This window comes from Rana temporaria, chromosome 6, assembly GCF_905171775.1.
Source record: "Rana temporaria chromosome 6, aRanTem1.1, whole genome shotgun sequence".
Classification (NCBI taxonomy): Eukaryota; Metazoa; Chordata; class Amphibia; order Anura; family Ranidae; genus Rana; species Rana temporaria.
This window is the reverse complement of record NC_053494.1, coordinates 34,028,435-34,052,200: the sequence shown is the minus strand read 5'-3', so window position 1 is coordinate 34,052,200 and position 23,766 is coordinate 34,028,435. Positions and strand designations below refer to the sequence as shown.

The window sequence follows — 23,766 nt, the reverse complement described above, 5'->3', positions numbered from 1 at the left end:
CATCAAATTTTTATTTTATTTTTTACGTCGTTTGCGTACGTCGATTCACAAAAGCACTGGACGGAAGTTACCCTCACGCCGAAACCAATGACGTCCTAGCGACGTTATTGGGAGCAATGCACGCCGGGAAAATTCGCGGACGGCGCATGCGCATTTAAATCGGCGCGGGGACGCGCCTGATTTAAATACTACACTCCCCCTAGCCGCGGAATTTGAATTCCGCCGGGGGATTTACGATCCGCCGCCGCAAGTTTGGAGGTAAGTGTTTTGTGAATTACCCACTTGCCTCTAAAACTTGCGGCGGCGGATCTTAAATCAGATAGATTACGCGGATCTAAAGATCCGCTGATCTATGGGAATCTGGCCCTCTGCTGGCAAGAAACTTGCACCAGTTTCCAGTTTTGTCCAACTATGGTGGATCTAACAATGCCAAAAATGTGTCTCTCTGCCCATGAGAGCTCCATAATACATACTGTAGCTAACAAACAGTTGGGAATCCAGCTGAAAGCAAGACAACTTTGTTATAGTCTTGTGGGAAAGGGCGGCAACTATAGGGAAATCTCACCACAGAAGTTACTAAGATGCTAAATGTAATTAGTTCCAATGGGATCTACAAAAGGTGCTCAGTATACCAAGGAGTGCACACACATTCATCCGGGGTTTTTGTTGGTGTTCTTGATCAGGTCATTCCCACTGAAATGAGGTTGATGAGGTATGGAAACCATTTAGATGCTCTTCGTATTGTTCCAAAAATCAATAGTACCTTGAGCAGAACCTAAATTCTCTCCTCAAACATCAGACAATTGCTGTATCATGCATGATCTGGGGTAAAAACCTTGTCTCAATTGCTGATTGGAGGAAAGGCACACACCCCCTCTCCACTTAGGCAGAGACTCTCAGAGGTGTTATGTAACAGGGCCAACTCCCTGCTAATCTATTTTAGCAACCTCCCCTGACAGAAATTTCAGGCTGCTTTTATCTGATGTGTCAGAGAATTTGTCAGTTGTTATCAGACTGATAACAGAACTGTTCAGTAGAGAGCTACAGGACTTCGCTCTTTGAAGAGAGATAACAAAATACTGCAGATATATGTGCCCAGCTCAAATTTCATGAATTGGGTTTACATCCACTTTAATAGTTAATGACTTATCAAAATATATGACATTTCTGATTCTGCACCAAATGCATTGGGTACTAATCAATTTCTCACAACAGGGAGCCAATACCCACCATTACTGTTAAAGGACTCTGCACCAAAATGCAATGCACAGACATTCTCGACATAGCTTGCAAACACCACTAACTGCTGTAATCAAATGCAGCACTGAACCTGTCCCATTATTTTGACTCTTTGCAACAATTATGGCAAGTTACAGACACGGATACTACTGGTAATACCGTGTTTCCCCTGAAAATAAGCCCGGGTCTTATATTAATTTTGGTAACAAAAGACACAGTAGGGCTTATTTTTGGGGTAGGTCTTACCCCTCTCTTCCCCTCTCTCGACCTGCCTGTTAGGAATCCCCAGTGTGAACTTAGTTAAAATGCTTGTAAAATCTTGTAATCCACTCTATTACTGTAGTATATAATGTACTCTTAGGTAGATTCAGAAATAGTTAGGCCGGCTTATCTACAGATAAGCCGACCTAACTCTGAATCTGCACCGACCTATGTTTAAGTGTATTCTCTAACAGAGATACACTTAAACATATCTAAGATAGGACGGCTTGCGCCGTCCTATCTTAGATTGCAATGTTTTGGCTGACCGCTAGGTGGCGCTTCCATTGCGGCTGGCGTAGATTATGTAAATGAGCTTGTACGCCGATTCACGAACGTACGCGCGGCCGCCGCAGTCGAATTACGTCATTTCCGTAAGGCCTTAGGCGGCCTAAAGTTATTCCACCTATGAAGTGGAATAACAATGTTAAAGTATGGCCGCCGTTCCCGCCGCGAGGTTCAAATTTTTTACGTCGTTTGCGCAAGTCGTCCGCGAGTCGGGAGTTACATCTTTTACATACACGTCGAAATCAATAGGCCCGTACGGCGTACTTAGCCGCAATGCGCACTGGGAAATGTAGGCGCCCGGTGCATGCGCAGTAGCAAAAAACGTCAAAAAACGTGAGGTCAAGCCTCATTTCCATACAACACGCCCCCCTCCAACCAATTTGAATTAGGCGCCCTTACGCCCACTCGTTTGAGGCTACGCCGCCGTAGATTAGCAGGTAAGTAGATTGAAAATCACTACTAGCCTAGCTAATTTACGGCGGTGTAGCCTAAACAGGCTAGGCTACGTCGCCCTAAATTTAATCCCATCTCTCTGAATCTACCTAAATGTGTGTATTTCTGTAATATAATTGTGCCAAATACCTTCATTATAGCACCGCTCTGCGCTTTTGTGACCTGCCGGAGCTCTCTTCCCTGCATTTATGTTACAGAAACACACACATTGTACATTGTGTACTACTGTAATAGAGTGGGTTATAGAATTTTAAACTAGGGCTTATTTACGGGGTAGGGCTTATATTGCACTCGTCCTGGAAAAGTATGCTAGGTCTTATTTTAGGGGTATGTTTTATTTTCGGGGAAACAGGGTATACAAGGACCTCAATATTTGATTAACTACTAGTAGTACTACTAGTAGTTATTGGGTACATAATGGCACAGTCAAGACATATGTTATGTAACAAAATAACAATAATCCTGCTAAATGATCACAATTCTACCCTGACATGTTTGTTTTTATCATTACTAGGTGCCTTGGAATAAGCAGGCTATTATGCAGGAATACAAGCCTAAATCAACATGGGGGTTTGCCTCCTACTTACCATCTCCTGTGCTGACGAAGAAGGAAAACTCTTGCTGTGTTCCCGTCTTTATTTTCCAATTAAATTTATCAAGGGCTTTCTCATCGCCACTCACTGCAGCCTTAGCCAGCTGGGTCATATCCCTGAAACAATCCCCAAAAGAGTCACACAATTTCCTGTACATGCACACCAGCCAATCACAAATCTACTTGACCACTGTTACGTATGCTCATATAAGTGCCTTGCTTGAAAATATGGTCTTGGGCATGCTTGAAGGGTTTGTAAACCCTCTTTTTTTTTTTTTAAATAACAAAAACATGTCATACTTACCTCCACTGCAGTTCGTTTTGCACAGAGTGGCCCTGATCCTCGACTTTTGGGTTCCCCGGCGGCGCTGGTAGTGCCTCCCCGAATCGAGTGTCCACACTGGAGAAGGCTCTCCTAAAGGTGGACACCCGCGCAGGCGCGCTCCCAATTCCTGCATCTGTGTACATTCACACAGAATGCAGGACTCGGCCCTGCCCCCCCCTGACGCCCGCGTCATTGGATGTGATTGACAGCAGCGGGAGCCAATGGCTGCGCTGCTATCAATCTATCCAATCAAGAGCCGAGACAAGAGAAGAAGAGCGCTACTCAGGTGAGTAAAACGGGCGGACCGGTCAGTGTCAGAAGTTTTTTCACCTTAATGTTTAGGATGCATTAAGGTGAAAAAACACAAGGGTTTACAACCCCTTTAAGGTTAATATCTTACGAAGGCTGGGTTCACACTATCGTCGAATGCGGCTCACAGCAGGGGTCCGGTGTGTCCCCGGTCACCATTTTTAGCTCTGATTTCAGCCCAAATTTTGGGCTTAATTTGGACCTGAAACAGACCAAAAGCTGCACCGGAGATATGTTGCCTGGCTCCATATTTTTGCTATTATGAATTCGATGCAAGGAACCCGCATCCAATTTGCAATATTGTGAACCCAGCCTAAAATAAAGGGTTTAGTGCACATCCATAAGGGCAGGTAGCATGTACCTTCATACATTAGCAAATGTCCTATGTATATCACAGGAGTACCTGAGCTTTCCGGCGATTCCCAATTTAGCTTAAAGTTGCAGCTATGCTTTTGTTCCCTATCCTAGAATGCAATACAGATGTTCCATCAGAGTCTACAATGAGGTTCCAGGATTGCATTATAAAGTGCAGAGGATGCCAGCCCAACTTGATCAAGCATCAGTGTGCACCTTTGACGAGGTAATGCTTAGATTTAAAGTACAAGCAGGCGTCTTGTACTGTTGCTTTATATGTCTTGTCTTTTCACTGGGCAAAAAGCTAGCTTACATGAAGTACAAATTAAATTGGTTTATTTTAAAGGCTGGAATCAAATGACTACTAAAATATACAAAGAACTAAACTACATCTGCAACAAATTAGGCCTGAGTTGAAAGCTTTTTTTTTTTTGGTGGCTCGTACGGGGAGTTGAACTCTTTAAATCAGAGGTCTCAAACTGGTAGACCTCCAGCTGTGTCAGGTCTGGGCTCAGCCCTTCCTTCTCTGAGCTGGCCACTCCTATCTCTCCACAGTGACTCACCTGTTGATGATATCCTGCTCGTCAGTCCTGCCTACTTAAGCCATCCAGCTCAGTTGATCTCTGCCTTCGCCTTGGTCAACATCACAGAGAGTATCTTGTGCATTCCTGTTGAACACTTGCTTGGCTGACGTTCCTTCTGGCTCCAGATCCTGCTTGCTTTTCTACTATGTTTATGTCTGGCTCTCTGACATTTGGCTTGGATGACTATCCGATCCGGTTCCTAAACTCTGGCTATGTTTTGACTACGCTTACTCCGTTCATCTTTTTATTATTATTATTAACCACTTAAGGACCAGCCCATGTACATATACGTCCACAATATGGCACGTACAGGCACATGGGCGTATGGGTACGTCCTCGCCTATTAGCGGGTGGGGGGTCCGATCGGGACCCCCCCCGCTACATGCGGCGGTCGGGTCCGCTCGGGGAGCGATCCGGGACCACGGCGCGGCTATTTGTTTATAGCCGCTCCGTCGCGATCGCTCCCCGGAGCTGAAGAACGAGGAGAGCCGTGTGTAAACACGGCTTCCCCGTCCTTCACTATGGCGGCGCATCGATCGCGTCATTCCCTTTATAGGGAAGACACGATCGATGACGTCATTCCTACAGCCACACCCCCAAACAGTTGTAAACACATACTAGGTGCACCCTAACTCCTACAGCGCCACCTGTGGTTAACTCCCAAACTGCAACTGTCATTTTCACAATAAAGAATGCAATTTAAATGCATTTTTTGCTGTGAAAATGACAATGGTCCCAAAAATGTGTCAAAATTGTCCGAAGTGTCCGCCATAATGTCGCAGTCACGAAAAAAATTGCTGATCGCCGCCATTAGTAGTAAAAAAAAATAAAAAAATAAAAATGCAATAAAACTATCCCCTATTTTGTAAACACTATAAATTTTGCGCAAACCAATCGATAAACGCTTATTGCGATTTTTTTTACTAAAAATAGGTAGAAGAATACGTATCGGCCTAAACTGAGGAAAAAAAATGTTTTTATATATGTTTTTGGGGGATATTTATTACAGCAAAAAGTAAAAAATATTGCTTTTTTTTCAAAATTGTCGCTCTATTTTTGTTTATAGCGCAAAAACTAAAAACCGCAGATGTGATCAAATACCACCAAAAGAAAGCTCTATTTGTGGGGAAAAAAGGACGCCAATTTTGTTTGGGAGCCACGTCGCACGACCGCGCAATTGTCTGTTAAAGCGACGCAGTCCCGAACTGTAAAAACACCTTGGGTCTTTAGGCTGCATATTGGTCCGGGGCTTAAGTGGTTAAAAAAAGTGTAATTTAACTGTACTTCTGTCTTGGTCTGATTCATGGTTTCTGACAAGCTGTTGCGAAACTACAAGTCCCGTCATGCCTCTGCCTGTGGGAGTCATGCTTGTAACTATCAACCTTGCAATGCCTAATGGGACTTGTAGTTTTGCAACAGCTGGAGGGCCGCCAGTTTGAGACCCCTTTAAAGGGGTTGTAATGGTAAAAAAAAAATTCTAAATAGCTTCCTTTACCTTAGTGCAGTCCTCCTTCACTTACCTCATCCTTCGATTTTGCTTTAAAATGTCCTTATTTCTTCTGAGAAATCCTCACGTCCTGTTGTTCTGTCTGTAACTCCACACAGTAATGCAAGACTTTCTCCCTGGTGTGGAGTGTCGTGCTCGCCCCCTCCCCTGGAATACAGGAGAGTCAGGACGCCCACTAACACACAGCTCCTTTCTCTATCTGCAACGTAGAGAGCGTCCTGACTCTCATATAGTCCAAGGGAGGGGGCGAGCACAACACTCCATACCAGGGAGAAAGCCTTGCATTACTGTGTGGAGTTACAGACAGAAGAACAGGAAGTGAGGATTTCTCAGAAGAAAGAAGGACATTTAAAAGCAAAATGGAAGGATGAGGTAAGTGAAGGAGGACTGCACTAAGGTAAAGGAAGCTACCGTATTTTCCGGCGTATAAGACGACTTTTTGGATACAAAAAAAATGCATCCAAAGTCGGGGGTCGTCTTATACGCCGAGGACAGTCTCCGTGACTCCGTCAGGCTGCGGGCATCCATGCTTTGAAAGCTGTGCCTCCTCCTCAGACTGTGCCGTGATAGGCAGAACACAAATTTTCCCAGCGGGGCCTCTGTTTAGTGTTCCGCCTATCACGGATGCCTTCTCATCCTCGGACGAGAGGACATCCGTGATAGGCGGAACACTGAACAGAGGCCCTGCTGGGAAAATTTGTGTTCCGCCTATCACGGAACAGTCTGAGGAGAAGGCGCGGCTTTTGAATCATGGATGCCTGCAGCCTGGAAGACAGAATCTACAAAAAAATAAGGTAGGGAGATCGTCTTGGACGGCACAGTGGGGGCAAGTGATGGCACAGTGGGGGCGAGTGATGGCACAGTGGGGGCGAGTGATGGCACAGTGGGGGCGAGTGATGGCACAGTGGGGGCGAGTGATGGCACAGTGGGGGCAAGTGATGGCACAGTGGGGGCAAGTAATGTAATGTAATGGCACAGTGAGGCATGTAATGGCACAGTGAGGAATGTAATGGCACAGTGAGATTTGTCAGCGGTTGTTTCTGTCAGTGGTTTTTTTGCGGCTACCCCTCAGCTTCCAGAAAGACTAGAAGGAAGGGGGTAGTCTTATACGGCGAGTATATCCCAAAACCAAAATTTTTACTGGAAAATTAGGGGGTCGTCTTATACGCCCAGTCGTCTTATACGCCAGCAAATACGGTATTTAAAAAATGTTTTACCTTTACAACCCCTTTAAATAATCTTTAATAGCGTGGCGCCCTTAAACCCATAGCCAATGCTAAACTACTAAAGGAAGGGAGAAGGCAAATCTTTGGGGGGTTATTAACTATATATTACACATATGTACATTTATGTAGAATCTGTTATTTTTCTTGAAAGAGACTCTGCACTGATAGCTCCTTAAAGGGGAGTTCCACCCACAATTTCACTTTTTAAATATAAATACCCCTGTAATACACAAGCTTAATGTATTCTAGTAAAGTTAGTCTGTAAACTAAGGTCCGTTTTGTTAGGTTGTTACAGCATTTAAATAGTTTATAATCTAGAAATAGACCGTGGCCATCTTAAGTGTGGGCATCATGAAGCCAGACTGTATGACTTCCTGGATTTCAGCTTTGCATATCTCGCACATGCTCAGTGCACAAGCAATGTAATAGGTTTCAGTCAGGTTTGCAAGGACCACTGGGAAACATGATGCCTATCCCAGAAACCATTGCAAATAGCCTAGGCAAATAAGGAGGAGGAAGTAATGAAGGACTACAAAATAAAGGTATTTACAAGCAACAAATTAAATAAAAATTGTCCATTCTGAACACTATGAGATTAGAGCATGCAGCACAGACAAACATAAAAAAATGGGTGGAACTCCACTTTAATAAATGACAATACAAATGAATGACAATACAATTTTGTATTGTATGTGGTTATTTGAGTTCTCATATTGATAGCCTTAACATGACTCTTCATGCATTTCCATTCTGTATGTCCATGCATTGCATTCTCCATTTCATCTAGCCAAAAGGTGCCCTAGGTATGCGCATGCATATGAGATAATGTTTGTATTACTTACTCTTCAGGGGCTACTGGTTTAAAGATGCAGTGAGTCAATGGCTTGTGGTATTCCAACTTCAGTAAGGGGGCACCCTGAACACGACCTCGCTGATCCAATTTCCACACAATCAACAGACCATTCTAAACCAGAAGTATAATTATTAATATTATTATTATTATATCAATGTATATTCAAATTAGAAAGAAAAATAAGCATATAACCTAAATTAAACACATAAAAGGCAGTACACACACATATTTTTTTTTTCCTTTTACACACACTAAAGTCCCGTACACACAATTGGAATTTCTGATGGAAAAAGTCAGAAAAATTCCGATCGTGTGTATGCCCCATTGGAAATTCTGATGAATTCCATCGGAGATTACATAGAGAACATGTTTTATTTTACTCCGATGGAATTCCGTCGGAATTCAGATGTGAATTTGGTCGGACAAAGGTCCGATCGTGTGTACAGGGCATTACTGTACACTTTGAGTTAAAGTAGAACTATAGGCATAACTTTTTTTCAATGATTGCAATTATTGGCCAATAACAATCATGATAAAATAATGTAGATTATATGTATTGAATGTATATTATTTCTTTTTTTCTTCCCAGAAACCTGTTCTAACCACACACCCTGAACTCCTGAGGAAGCTGATCAAGCGAAATGTGTTGGTTGGAGTTATCTTTTCCATATGTGAAAAAACTCTTGGATGTATTATTTGCTTTATATCAAACTGATCTCACTCTATAAAGGTCCATATCGATAGGAGTGTCTTGGTTGAAATATGGGTTGTGGAAGCTTTTTATGTTTTTAGGGATATACAATATATCCCCAATGTTACTTTTTAATCACATTTTGGAATAAAGAATATTTTTAATCAAATGTTTGTATACCTGTAGTCATTCTGCGAGAAGGTTTCAACGCCTCTAAAGTCCCACTTCCTTAATTATTTTCTGTACTTACATTGGGAATGTTGTGTTGATATTTCAACTGTGCTCATTTTCTATCATGGGTTGTCTATGGTTCACGCCTCTTTCCACTAGAAACAAACCGCTACACGAGCAATGTGTGTTATCAGACACTGAGAGAAGGTCTATTCTGGCCTTAAGGAAAGGCAATCTGAGCAGATCATTGTCTAACGCCGCGTACACACGACCGTTTTTAATGTCATGGAAAAAAAACAACGTTTTTCTCTACGTGATTCTTGTCAAGCCTGCCTTGCCTACACACAATCGTGAAAAAAAATGCTCGAGCAAAGCGTGGTGACGTACGACGGCACTATAAAGGGGAAGTTCCATGTGAATGGCGCCACCCTTTGGGCCGATTATGCATATTTCCCTTCTCATAACTTGCTTCAGAGCATGAGAGTTGTTTTTCCCGTCGTTAAGCCTAGGTTCACACTGGGTACAATTTGGTACGATTTGAGATGCGATTTCACATGTCAAATCGCATCTCAAATCGGCGGCATTTGCCGGCAATTGTCGGCAATGGCACCATCGTAATCAGTGTGACGCCGCATCTGCGGCGCTGCACCGATTTCAAAAAGTAGTTCCTGTACTACTTTTTGCGATTTTGGGCCGCGATTTACATTGAACCCTGCACAGATGTCTCTTAAATCGCGCCCGAAATCGCGGCAAAACCGCAGCCGCAAAATTGTGGTAAAATCGCGATTTTACCGCGATTTTGAATTAGCAGCAGTGTGAACCTAGCCTAAAGCCTATACATGACCGTTTTTTTACGATGAAAAAAATGACGACATGAAAGAGAAAAAATAGAGCAGGTTCTAAATTTTTAATGGCCATTTTTCTCGTCGACAAAAATGCTCTGGAGCCTACACACGACCGTTTTTCACGACCAATTAAAAAAAAAATATTTTTCTCATGAAAAGCGGTCGTGTGTACGCGGCATTAGTTACATTTTTGGGGTCTAAATTCCATAGCTGCCCTAAAAACCAAGCTAATGTCTAATACACTACAAACTCCAAAGAATTTAATACTCACCAAGTCTCCAGTAAGCAGACGGCTGTTGTTAACGCTCCACACCAGCAATGTAATCTCTGCGCCATGTGTTGGAGGCACTGTGTGAAACTCTTTATCCTGCTCGTTAAAAATGACCACCTCTCCCGTGACCCAGCCCATGGCAAGAAGGCGTTTTGTTGGGTGCCAGCTAAGCAAAGTAGGCTGGTAGGACCTTTCCACATGCGAAGCAGTGACATGTTCACCCTGCACAGAACATTACAAAGAACACAGTTCAAGCCGTTAAATCAATAAGTAGCAACAGTTAATTTGACAGTTACGCTCAACAAGAAGACATAATGTTCTGCTGATCTGACTAAGGGCCAATTCACACCAGTGCTTGATTGGCATTTTTACACATGCTGTAAAACACAGATCAACAAAAGGACATCTGAAAAACAATAAATTTGCAATGTGTCCTATTCACACAATAACTCATAATGTATGTCAACGAACGTCCGCGCTCGTAAAATGTGACTAAAACGGATAGAAATGTACATCATTTTCATACGTTTTAGCAAGTCAGTATGAATTACCCTGAAACCTAATTTTTTTTCAATACCGGCCCTGTTGCCTAATTCAAATGAGCCGGGTAGGGGGCGTGGATCATTTAAACTAGGCGCGTTCCCGCGCTGAACGTACTGCGCATGCGCCGTCCCTAAAATTTCCCAACGTGCATTGCGCTAAATGACGTCGCAAGGACGTCATTGGTTTCGACGTGAACGTAAATGGCGTCCAGCCCCATTCACGGACGACTTACGCAAACAACGTAAATTTTTAAATTTCGACGCGGGAACGACGGCCATACTTAACATTGGTTGCCCCTCATATAGCAGGGGCAACTTTACGCATCGCAAATCTAACGTAAACATCGTAACTTCACTGCGTCGAACGTGTGTAAGTTCGGGAATTCGCGTATTTTGCTAATTTGCATACACGATGGGGAAAACGATGGAGGCGACACCTAGCGGCGAAAAAAAAAATTGCATTTAAGATCCGACAGCGTAAGAGCCTTACGCCTGTCGGATCTAATGGTTATCTATGCGTAACTGATTCTAAGAATCAGTCGCATAGATACGACGGCCCAGATTAGGACTTACGACGGCGCGCATTGCGTTGCGCCGTCGTAAGCCCTTTGAGAATCTGGGCCTTTATGTTTATTTTTTGTTTCTTTATTTGTTTTTAATGCAAAATCACTGTGTAATTATTTAATTAGGGGTTCACGCTGTTTGTATTAATTATTAGGAGACCTATCAATTAGTCTCTGTTCACTTGAAGTCTCAGCACTGCACTTTTACGATGTCCCCTGATATTGGTCTATGTGTATGCCAGCCGTTCCGTGCATGCTGAAAAAAACAGCAGCCGACCGCCTCAAGATCAATGCTCTCAGCCAATGGAGTGTTCTGGCGGGGGGCCGCCCCCTGTCATAACACGACAGCTCAGCGGGGGAGATTGCTGTACTAACGTCAGATCGTTAGTGCAGCAGCTCTGACTGGAGCTAACAGGTTTTTTTTTATTCAAATTGCTGGTATTGCATAGCAGGCTTAAGGCTGCATTCACACCTGGGCATTTTGAATCGCGGGAAGAATCACTGCGATTCTACCCACAATTTCAAAACGCTCTGCTGAAATTACAAATTGCAAAACACATATTTTATATTCCATTACAATGGCACCTTAAGAGGCGTTGTGTTTCTGCCACAAATGTCACACGATGAATCGAGCTGCAATCATTGCACCTCGCCAGAACACTCCAATCAGCGCTCTCAGCCATTGGCTGAGAACTCTGATCGGGAGCCGGCTGACTGCTCTCCGTGGCTTTGTTACTGTGCAGGTAAACAGGTGGGATTGGGGTTTACAATATATAAGTAAAAAAACGGTGATATCGTCAGCTGTCCCCAAACAAGCACAATATCAGCTGTATAATCTCGTCAGCAACAGCCGCCTGTCAAAATCTTCTGTGCTGGGACCAAGCATATGCTCTGTGCACTTATTCACTGGGAATTCTGGAGTATAAGCTTGTACTTTAGACTTTCTGGGCCAGATTCAGATACATTATTGTATCTATCGGCGGGCGTAGCGTATTTCAGATACACTACGCCGCTGTAACTTAGGGCGCAAGTTCCGTATTCAGAAAGAACTTGCGCCCTAAGTTACGGCGGCGTAGTGTAAATGTGTCGGCGTAAGCCCGCCTAATTCAAATCTGGCTGGTAGTGGGCGTGTTTTATGTTAAACTATCATGACCCCACGTAATGCGCCCTCCGTGAAAGAATCCCAGTGCGCATGCTCCAAATTACGCCGCAAATCGTCAATGCTTTAGACGTGAACGTAACTTCCGCAAAGCCCCATTCGCGAACGACTTACGCAAATGATGTAATCGACGGAAAATTCAACGCTGGCCCGACGTCCATACTTAACATTGGATACGCCTCATATAGCAGGGGTAACTTTACGCGGGAAAAAAAGCCTTACATAAACAACGTAAAAAAATGCGCCGGGCGGACGTACCTTTCTGAATCGGCGTATCTACCTAATTTGCATATTCAACGCGTAAATATACGGAAGCGCCACCTAGCGTCCAGCGTAAATATGCAACTAAGATACGACGGGGTAAGAGACTTACGCCGGTCGGATCTTAGGGAAATCTATGCGTAACTGATTCTAAGAATCAGGCGCATAGATACGACCCCGCACACTCAGAGTTACGACGGCGTATCTGGAGATACGCCGTCGTAACTCGTATCTTAATCCGGGCCTCTCTCTACGGAATTAAATGAGAGTGTAGTGCAAATTCATGAGCCTGGCACGGAAGATTTTGACAAGCAGCTGTGTTAGCTCTGTTGAGGTTACATAGCTGCTGTCCCACTGGATTGGGGACAAGCACAGAGCCTGCCTTCTGAACTACAGAGGTGCTGAGAGGAGGAGTTTCAGAGGTGAAGTCAGTACAGGGATCACAGCTTGCAGGCAGCAAGGTACCATGGGATATATAGTCATTAGAAATTGAAAGCACATAGCAGAAGAGAAGATGCAAAGCATGCTGGGAATCCAGGAAGTTGTGGAAAGATGGCCAGTAGACAGAAGGCACCCACAACATGAAAGGAGATTTTTTAATTACATTGGAACCTTGGATTACGAGCATAATCAGTTCCAGGAGAATGCTTGTGATCCAAAGCACTTGCATATCAAAGCAGTTCTCCCCTTAGAAGTCAATGGAAACGAAGATAATTAATTCCACATTGACTTCTTTGGCATGCAATATCACGGGGGGCGTGGGAGAAACTCGGAAAATACTTGAAAAGGCTCAGAAACATTCGGGAATTGAGTATTTCCAAGTGTTTCCGAGTATTTCCAAACGGCTCCGAGTGTCACCAGCGCCCCCGCACCTCTGGCCAAATGCGGTTCTGCACACCACAGGAGGCTTAAATCCGTAAGGATTCTAAGAAATCTTGAGAAATTTTTGAAATAAAGACTGCTGTTAAGGTTGCAAGCCAAAGAAATTGTTATGCTTTTCACAGTTTTTACATTAAATATGAGCTGCTATTTAGTAGGCGACAAAAAGTGGTCGGTGCCGTAGAAGAGGAACCTACCAGTTCACTGTAAACGTCCACACAACCTCCTGACAACGAGCTGATGGAAGCCACGGCCAGCAGAGCATGTTGGCTGTGCCAAGAGATGTTTGATGGGGATGCTGCAGGGTTCGGAGCTTCGATCCGATGGTCAAAATACACCGCCATGGCGAATAAACCTCCCGCAAGACCAGACCTGTGCAACACATATAATATTAGTGTTATTATTTACGCATTAATGAATATTAAAAATAAACGTTGTCATCTATATATGGCTGATCTATTTTTATAAATAGCAAGTACAGCTTTTAATCTCATGAACAATAAACATATACTGTATTTATCGGCGTATACCGCACACTTTTAAGGGGGAAATCGTGGGTGCGCGATATACGCCGATACCCGCTTCCCGCGCTCAGTTTGAATGCCTGCTCCGACATATACCGAGTGCAGTACACTCGGCTACATTCGGCCAGGCTCGGCTTCGCTCGTGCTCAAGCATAAACGTCACAGAGCGTGAGCACGAGCGAAGCCGAGCCTGGCCGAATGTGTACTGCACTCGGTATATGTCGGCGCAGGCATTCAAACTAAGCGCGGGAAGCGGCGATTCGAAGGGGAGACAGCGGGGGAGAAGCCGGGAGGACACCACCGAAGCCGCAGACGGACGCCGGACCCGACGAGGCCGCTGACGGACACCGTGCAAAACACCAAAACTGTAAGTGCTAAAATGTTTTTTTTACAGGAATTGCGGGTCCACAATAGGGGTGTGCGCTATACGCCGGAGCGCGCAATACCCCGATAAATACGGTATACATTGTACAACATTACAAAGCTGGGATTTGAGTATAGTCTTCAGTCTCTGCCACGCGACACGCAGCGGTTGCAATTATATCACTATAAATAAACCAATTAAAGGAAATCTGTAGCAGAATATGAAGGCTGCCATTGCTAACCTTCTTCCTGGAAACACTAGTTGCATTAGATACTTACAATGGACAAGCATGCAGCTGGAAAAGTTAGAACTCCTGATCTGCATACTTGCTTAACCACTTCAATACCAGGCACTTACACCCCCTTCCTGCCCAAGCCAATTTGCAGCTTTCAGCGCTGTCGCACTTTGAATGACAATTGCACGGTCATGCTACACTGTACCCAAAAATAATTTTTATCATTTTGTTCCCACAAATAGATCTTTCTGTTAGTGGTATTTGATCACCTCTGCGGTTTTTATTTTTTCCAAAAAAAAATAAAAGATCCTGAAAATTATGAAAAAAAAAAGTTTTCTTTTGTTTCGGTTATAACATGTTGTAAATAAATATGTTTTCTCCTTCACCGATGAGAAATGATAAGGCGGCACTGACGGGCACTGATAAGGCGACACCGCTGAGGTGGCACTTATGGGCATTGACAGAAGGCAATGATAGGCATTGATAGGCGGTACTGATGGGCACTCATGGGTGGCACTGAAAGGCTGCTCTGATGAGTACTTATGGGTGGCACTGATAGGCAGCACAGATGGGAGGCACTGCTGGGCACTGATAGGTATCCCTGGTGGCGCTGGCAGGCATTGTGGATGGGCATTGATTGGCAGCTGTCTGAGCATGGATTAGCAGCTGCCTGGTCACTGATTGGCATATTCCTGGTGGTCCAGGGTGGCATACCTGGTGGTCCTGGCGACATCATGGTGGTCCTGGGTGGGCATCCAAGGGGGGGCTGCGCTGATGAACAATCAGCACAGACCCCCCTGTCAAGAGAGCAGCCGATCGGCTCTCCTCTACTTGAGTCTGTCAACAGCTCTTCCTGTTCACTTCCTGTTTATATCGTGATCAACTGTGATTGGACACGGCTGATCACGTGGTAAAGAGCCTCCATCAGAGGCTCTTTACCGAGATCGATGTGTTAGACTGACACACTGCACCACCGATCGCAGCGAGGTGCGCCTTTCACGGGCACGCGCCAGCTGTTATGCTGTTGGACGTCATATGATGTCCAGTCAGGATAACTGAACCACTGCATGGACGTCATTCTGCTATAGGGCGGGCGGGAAGTGGTTAAAGTATTTGTCAACCCCAAAAAAATAAAAAAATTTAGATCCTGGTCCCTTAAAGCAGCTGTGTAATCTGCCCCTCAATAAACTGTAAAAAAAAAAAAAACTGAATCTGACACTCCCTGTTTGCCCTCTCTGTACCGATCACGAAATTCAGAGCTGCTGAGCCCTAACCACTGTGGTCAGAGTGCGTCCCTCCGTCATACGCTGCTGTCCCCTCTGCTCTCCTCTCTCCCCCCCACCCCCTCCTTCCTGCCAGTTCCCGCTCTATGTATGTCTCTGCTCCGCCGCTATTCTTGAAAAAAAAATGTCATTGTCACTGCCAGCCCCTCTATTAGAGGCTGGCATAGCACACTATGTACGCGGTTTTAAAAAACGAGCGTTGTAAATACCTAATTTGAGCTGTCTTCAGGCCGGTCATGTGACTCACAGCCGCTTTACAGCTACGAGACAGGGCTTCTGCGGGAGGAGACTAGCAGCCACGTGATCTCCCCGGCTGAGGTCAGAGGGAGATTACGTCCCCTCCCACAGAAGACATCTATCGGAGTTGTAAAGCGGGTCACGAGTCATGTGACCGGCCTGAAGACAGCTCACAATCGATATTTACAACGCTCACTTTTTAAAACAACTTACATAGCGTGCTAAGCCAGCACTGGCAGGTATAACGGGTATAGGTCGGCCGCTTTAAGAGCGATAAGGGGGCACCCGCGCCGCAACGCCGGAGCCGATATGTGTGGCCGTGATGTCTGCCGGCCACCTGCGATTGCGCCATGGAGAGCAAAAATGGGGATCTGTGTATATAAACAAACAGATCCCTGTTCTGACAGGGGACTAGAGAGAGATCATCTTTTCCTAGTGATCAGGAACAGCGATCTCTCTCCTCCTCTAGTCAGTCCCCTCTCCCTACAGTTAGAAACACCTCCCTAGGGAACTCTTAACTCCTTGATCACCCCCTAGTGTTAACCCCTACCCTGCTAGTGACATTTATACAGTAATCAGTGGCTATATTTAGCTCTGATCACTGTATAAATGTCAATGGTCCCAAAAAAGTGTCCGATCTGTCCGCCGCAATGTCGTAGTCCCGATAATAATCGCAGATCATCGCCAATACTAGTAAAAAACAAAAACATAATAAAAATTGCATAAATCTATCCTCTATATTGTAGACGCTTTAACTTTTGTGCAAACCAATCAATATACGCTTATTGCGATTTTTTTTTTACCAAAATTTCTTTTTTTTGGGGATGTTTATTATAGAAAAAAGTAAAATGTGTTGAATGGTTTTGTATGTATTCTTTCGTTTCTGAACATATTGTAGTCTTGCTCTTACGATTTATTGATTTTTGTACTAATGAATCGAAAATCAGACATTGAGTTCACATACAGCAAAAATGTTATAGTCTGCACACCCAGCTTTTGTCTGACAAAAAAGCGAAATCGTCTGTCGAAAGCACCGTACTAACGATCCAAAAATCGTCTGACAGCTCATCCTACGAATTTTTCCATTCAATTTTCGTATCGCGTGTTTGACTGTTTGACCTTTAACTGCTATGATGCTGCACAAATGATCAGTTATGACACCAGAGACAACCATTTGATGGTTTGACAGTTTAGATGAGTGTACAAGAGAATGTGACAGTTAGGAATCCCTGTAGTTTTAAAACAATTAAATTGATAAGTTTAGTTCCGCTTTAAGATGGAATATTTGAATTCATGGATATCCAAGAGCAATATAGAGATTTTTGTCTCTAAAATTAGCTCTCTGTTAATAGGTCACTCCATGTATTACTGTCGCAGAGAATACTGGGAGCTATAGTCCCATGGACATTGACAGCCTTTGGTCGACCATACACTAAGGCCCCTTTCACACGGGGCGGATCAGTAATGAGCCATCAGTCATCACTGAAGACCACCAATAATTTGCTGCCGAGGCATTTTCCCGCCCCGCAGTCACACGTATATACGCTCCTTGTATATGGGGAATGCCTCGCCCACTTATGATTGGCTGGTTGCAGTGATGGCTTCCTCATAAGGGTCAGGACCAGGATCCAGACACACCTGAGCTCATCCCGAGTAAGGATGAGCTCTGGCGTGTTCGCATGCTAAACGTGCAGAGCCCGCCAGGAAGTGTGCACGGCGCTGCGCTAATCACAGCCAGGGAGACATTGTCCCGATGCTCAGCTGCAGAGATCGGGAAATGTCTCCCTGGCTGTGATTAGCGCAGCGCCGTGCACACTTCCTGGCGGGCTCTGCACGTGTAGCATGCGAACACGCCAGAGCTCATCCTTAATCCCGACCCGAGTCTCTGGCATGGAGGAGGAGCCAGACTTGTGCTGGGCTGTTGTTTTCCTGTGCGCTGATGTGCGATGCACTGACGCTCGTTAGACACACATTGCACAGAAATAAAGTTGGGGGTTTTTTTTCCCCGCCAAGCCAGCAGATATCATCGCAGCAGTGCGACTCGCTTTCATTTACTCGCCTGATTTTTTGTTACAGGCTCTTGTGTTGGCCTGCGTTGGAAAAAAAAAACACTTGCCAGCGCATCTTCTGTGATTGGACTGAATGAAATCTCATTCCTGACTTCAGTCTGTCGCAGGCAGAAAATAGACTGCAACTACTGAGAGCCAATGATATCCTATACAGCCAGGCATCCCATAAATGAAAACATGTAGGGGGGATTTACTAAACCTGGTGCACTCAGAATCTGGTGCAGCTGAGCATAGTAGCCAATCAGATTCTAGCTTTGGCAATAAAACCTGGAAGCTGATTGGTTGCAATGCAGAGCTGCATCAGATTTTGCACTCTTCAGTTTTAGTAAATAACCCCAGCAGCCTAGTACTGGCCCCGTTTGATCTAACACGCCATATTACCCCCCCCCCCCCCCAGCTCCGATCTAATCCATTGCTCATCCTTCCCCGGCTCCCAATCCCCCCCACACACTACCGTCTTACCCCGCCGGCTTGCTCCTTTTATTTTTCCTCCCGTAAGGCTTCTACTCCTGTGCCAGGCCGCTTCGCTTCCCGTTACCCTGACAACGGGCCGGGCAGTCACGTGACCCGAAAGCGCCAACCCTGGCTTTCCTATTGGCAGCGCGCTGACCCGAACTAACCGAACGCTTCCGAAGAGTCTCGGAACGTACAAAACACCGCTCGTGTTTTTCCGGAAAAAAAAAAAAAGAAAGAAAAAAGGCCCTCCTGTGAGGGATTATTACTTTCTGTGATGCAGAATGGTTGTGTGGGAGATACAAACACACGTTCTATAAAAACGTCCAATAAAATATGTTTTGTCATGTATGAAGTGTATCCAAAGCATAAACATTTATGTTTCCTTTTGGAGAGGTTAGGGAATGGGTAAAGCAGCCATGTTAGCGGGAATATATATTCCTGCTAATATAAAAATGCCTTTTTTTGAGAGGTGGCGGCCCATGTGTAATGCGGCCTCCCCTCCATTCTAGGCCTATACAGCCTCTGTCAGTGTACCCCCCCGCTCTACACCGTGGTTCCTTCCTCCAGACCCTAACCTCAGCAAGAACATAGGGCCTAAGGGAAGAACCATTGGCTGAGACGGGGGACGCTGACAACCGACGCTCCTAGTAATGTAGAATGGGGACATACTAAAAGGAATAACAGAATGGAATGCCCATAGACTTTAAAGTGGAGGTTCACCCGGAAATGTCAATTTTTAACATTAGATTCATGCTCATTTTGTCAAGGGGAATCGGCTAGTTTTTTTAAAAACGAAGCAGTACTTACCGTTTTAGAGAGCGATCTTCTCCGCCGCTTCCGGGTATGGGCTGAGGGACTGGGCGTTCCTATTTGATTGACAGTCTTCCGACAGGCTTCCGACGGTCGCATCTATCGCGTCACGATTTTCCGAAAGTAGCCGAACTTCAGTGCGCAGGCGCCGTATAGAGCCGCACCGACGTTCGGCTTCTTTCGGCTACTCGTGAGGCGATGTATGCGACCGTCGTAAGCCTTTCGGAAGACTGTCAATCAAATAGGAACGCCCAGTCCCGAAGACCATACACGGAAGCGGTGGAGAAGATCGCTCTCTAAAACGGTAAGTACTGCTTCGTTTTTAAAAAAACTACCCGATTCCCCTTGACAAAATGAGCATGAATCTAATGTTAAAAAAATATTTTTCGGGTGAACTCCCGCTTTAACAGGAAGGAGATGGAATGCCCATAGAGAACATGTCATCCCTGGAACAACATGGAGGTAGGACAGATGCCACAGAAGAGGTTGAGTATAATAGCCATTCTATTACAGGAACCCTTCTATTTTTATATATCTCTTGGCACTTTGTTATGCCTATCAGCTTTTATTTTATTTAGTTATTGTTTTTTTCTTTTCTATGTCTCATTTTTCCAAAATTAACCTTCACTTCCTGTCCTGGAGACACAACAGGAAGTGAGAAGAAAGTTATGGGATATACTTTTGTATGCAGCTGTATAATGAGCCATCTCTGACAGCTGCCTATAGCAGTGCAAATATCTGGTGAGTATAGCATGCTGTGTGCATGTAACATAGTTGCCAACATTTGAAAAAAATTTCCAGGGACACTTTGCAGCACAGCTATTGATTAATTACCACACTCACTTCCCCGAAGCTCCACCCACTCCGCATAATCTTCGCCTACTTATCAGATTATAGGGTCTACTCAATAAAGAGAGAATTACAGGAAATTGAAACGGGAATTTCAAACTTAAGACCAATGTAGCAGAGTTGGAATAATTCTCCCATTCAGCTGCACTACTTCTGCTTAAAGTTTAAAATTCTCATCACAATTCCCTGCAATTCTCTCTTTATTGAGTAGGCCTTTATAACACCAAATTCCCACCAACAACTATGCTGATGAATAACATTAATATGCAAAAATACTGTACGTGTAAAATTAAATAAATGACCCTCAGAGAAATCCATGTATCGATTGTATTCCGCCATAAAAACCTTCTCTCCCTCCTCGGCCCCCGAACCTCCTGCCTGGGCAGCACTCTAGGAAAGCTCGGGGCTTCGGCCTATACAGAGGAAGCCGCATATCTGCTCTGCTCCTCCCAGGCCGGGTCACCACTGGGGCCAGTACGACTAACAGGGGACAGAGGAGGCAAAGCGCCACCATTTTGTTGGTCAGCCCACTCACCTGCTGTAGAAGCGAGTGCCCTGTGAGGGGAGGAGACTTCATTCACCCCGAGCGACCCTACTGACCGTCCTTTACTGCTGTCACCCTGAGCCTGCACTCTTATCGTTGCCCGCTAGCACACACACATAACATGTCTGCCTCCAGCTTCCTCATCTCTCATAGAGGCCAGGGGCGTACCTAGAGCATTTGGCACCCGGGGCGACTCCTATATCTGGCACCCCCCCCCCAACTTTAAAATGTAAAAACACCCCACTGTGCCCCCTGCATATCTCTGCACCCTTCAATCTCTGTCACTATTGTGTACCCCCTCTCCACAACTGGACCCCTTTACATTACTAAACCCTCTGCATCTCCTGGACCCATTTAAATTACAAAACCCCCTGCACCTCTGCTGGATCCCTTTACACTACACAGCACCCTGCAACTCAGGACCCCTTTACATTACACAGCACCCTGTACCTCTGGGCCCCTTTATATTACACAGCACCCTGCACCTCTGGGCCCCTTTACATTACACAGCACCCTGCACCTCTGGGCCCCTTTACATTACACAGCACCCTCTGGACCCCTTTACATTACACAGCACCCTCTGGACCCCTATACATTACACAGCACTCTCTGGACTCCTTTACATTACACAGCACTCTCTGGACCCCTTTACATTACACAGCACTCTCTGGACTCCTTTACATTACACAGCACCCTCTGGACCCCTTTACATTACACAGCACCCTCTGGACCCCTATACATTACACAGCACTCTCTGGACTCCTTTACATTACACAGCACTCTCTGGACCCCTATACATTACACAGCACTCTCTGGACTCCTTTACATTACACAGCACCCTCTGGACCCCTTTACATTACACAGCACCCTCTGGACCCCTTTACATTACACAGCACCCTCTGGACCCCTTTACATTACACAGCACCCTCTGCACCCCTTTACATTACACAGCACCCTGCAACTCTGGACCCCTTTACATTACACAGCACCCTGAAGCCTTTGGGTTCACACTGGTGTCCTGGAGTTTGTCGCAGTGCTGGGGTATACACAGTTTTTCTGCATTTAATCCCCATTTTTAGCTGCAGCCCCACAGACTTCTATTAGCTTGTGTAATTTTACGGTGTTTTCTGAAAGCTCACCAAATACGCAGTAAGGACAGTTGGTGCGCTTTCAGAAAATGTTGCCAAAATGTGTAACCTAATAGAAGTCTGTGGGACTGTAATGAAAATTGAGGTAAAAGCAGGAAAACTGCGTATACACAAGCACTGCAACTGAACCGTAGCACATCAGTGTAAATCCACTTGAGTGCTGGTTTACATATATGCGATGCAGGAATCAATGCGATTCCTGCATTGCATGTTGCTTGTTGACCGTTCACGCTGTCCTTTGCAAACTGCTACGGGTGTCAATATAAATTAATGACACCCCCAGATCGGTTGGCAGATCGCAGTGAGAACTGTGAAATGGTGCAGGAATCGGATTGCTTAGGTATAAACACCCATCCAATCCGATTCCAGTGCAGACCAAAAAAAGGTTTTGGTGCAAATGCAATTTCAGCCATACAGTTTGTATGTCTGAATTCGCATCGCACAGCCACAGACGTCGCATGTGATCTGCACAGCAATGCGGTGCGAATCACATGCAATGTCTATGATCACACAGTAGTGAAAAACCTGGCTAAAGGAATGGACCAACTGTCAGCATAGGGTTAATGACAGGCACTGCTGGAGGAAAGAGGGGGGGGTGAAGGATTTGGGGGAGAGGGCAGAGTCTGGACACAGTGCTGAGAACTCACTTTATGTTCCGGGATGTCCCCAGTCTCACACTAGTTCTGTCTCCAGGCTCTTTTGCTATCAGCTACTTGCTCGAATGTTCCCGCCCACACGTTCCTTTCAGACACACTGCTCAGCAGGGGCTGCACGGAGCATGGAGGACACAGAGGGGAGGGAGGAGGCAGAGCTGATGCAGACTCTTCCATTCCTGTAGTGGGGGGGGGGAGTTTTCACGGAGCTCTGTAAGAATTTAACAGAGAGAGAGAGAGTGAGTTGCACAGTAGTGTCAGTCTGCCTGAGCTCTCCTTGCGCTGTCAGCATATAACATCGCCGCTGCACTACCAAGCCCACTCTCACTGTTTCATACAGGGGAGGATGAGGGAGCCGCCTGACACCCCCCTAATGTGTGACACCTGGTGCGGTCCGCCCCATAGTTAGTACGCCTCTGATAGAGGCAGCTTACATACACGGCCAAAATTAGTTGCGGTTTCATGTTAGCCGGGACAAGTCCCGGCAGGCTAAATTAGCCGGGACTAGGTCCTATTTAACGGGACTGTCCCTTTAAAAACGGGACAGTTGGCAAGTATGATGTAAATATTTTTGGTAATATAGGCTTCATGCACACGGCCATATCGCGGCTGTACAGAGTCCATACAGCTTGCCGAGCCAGCATAATCTCTCGCCTGGGACCCACAGCTGCCACATACAGCCACCCATTGAGATGAGTTAGAAAATGTATCTACACCAGGGGCCTCAAACTGACGGCCCTGCAGCGGTTGTGAAACTACAAATCCCATCATGCCTATGCCTGTGGGAGTCTTGCTTGTAACTGTCCGCCTTGCAATGCCTCATGGGATTTGTAGGTTTGCAACGACTGGAGGGCCACCAGTTTGAGACCCCTGAAAAAAACACAGGAAATAATGTGTCATAGGGTGTGAACTATGAACTAACAAAGACCCTTTGGGCAAAGACTGGGGTTCAAGGCTAAATTCCTGATCATGGACAGTAATTCTATATATGGCACTTGGACCAATCATGCCTCAGGGTCTGATTAGGAAGCAGCAGCTGATCACTGTGAACGGCTGCAGCTTCCCCATCAGACCCTGAGACAAGGGAGGTAATATAGCGACTGGGGTGGAGCAAATTTAGATGGGGGGGCGACTTTAGTCTCGCCTAGGGCAACACAAAACCAAAATACAACACCGATTGTGTGTGATTAGGCAGCTTCTTTTTATTTATTTATGGTATAAATG

The 23,766-nt window shown here is 45.4% G+C and overlaps 1 protein-coding gene across 1 annotated transcript in view; it reads right to left on the bottom strand.

Moving 5' to 3' along the window:
- Positions 1 to 18,648, bottom strand: part of IFT140 (intraflagellar transport 140) — a 164,866-nt gene extending 146,218 nt beyond the window's left edge. Inside the window, exons 1-5 of the mRNA XM_040356657.1 lie at positions 18,545 to 18,648; positions 13,568 to 13,742; positions 9,967 to 10,188; positions 7,978 to 8,099; positions 2,826 to 2,947 (exon numbers count right to left, since the gene is read on the bottom strand). Of these exons, the coding sequence (XP_040212591.1) occupies positions 2,826 to 2,947; positions 7,978 to 8,099; positions 9,967 to 10,188; positions 13,568 to 13,714 (613 nt within the window). The 5' untranslated portion in view covers positions 13,715 to 13,742; positions 18,545 to 18,648. The remainder of the gene's footprint in view (positions 1 to 2,825; positions 2,948 to 7,977; positions 8,100 to 9,966; positions 10,189 to 13,567; positions 13,743 to 18,544) is intronic.
- Between the last annotated feature and the right edge of the window lie 5,118 nt (positions 18,649 to 23,766).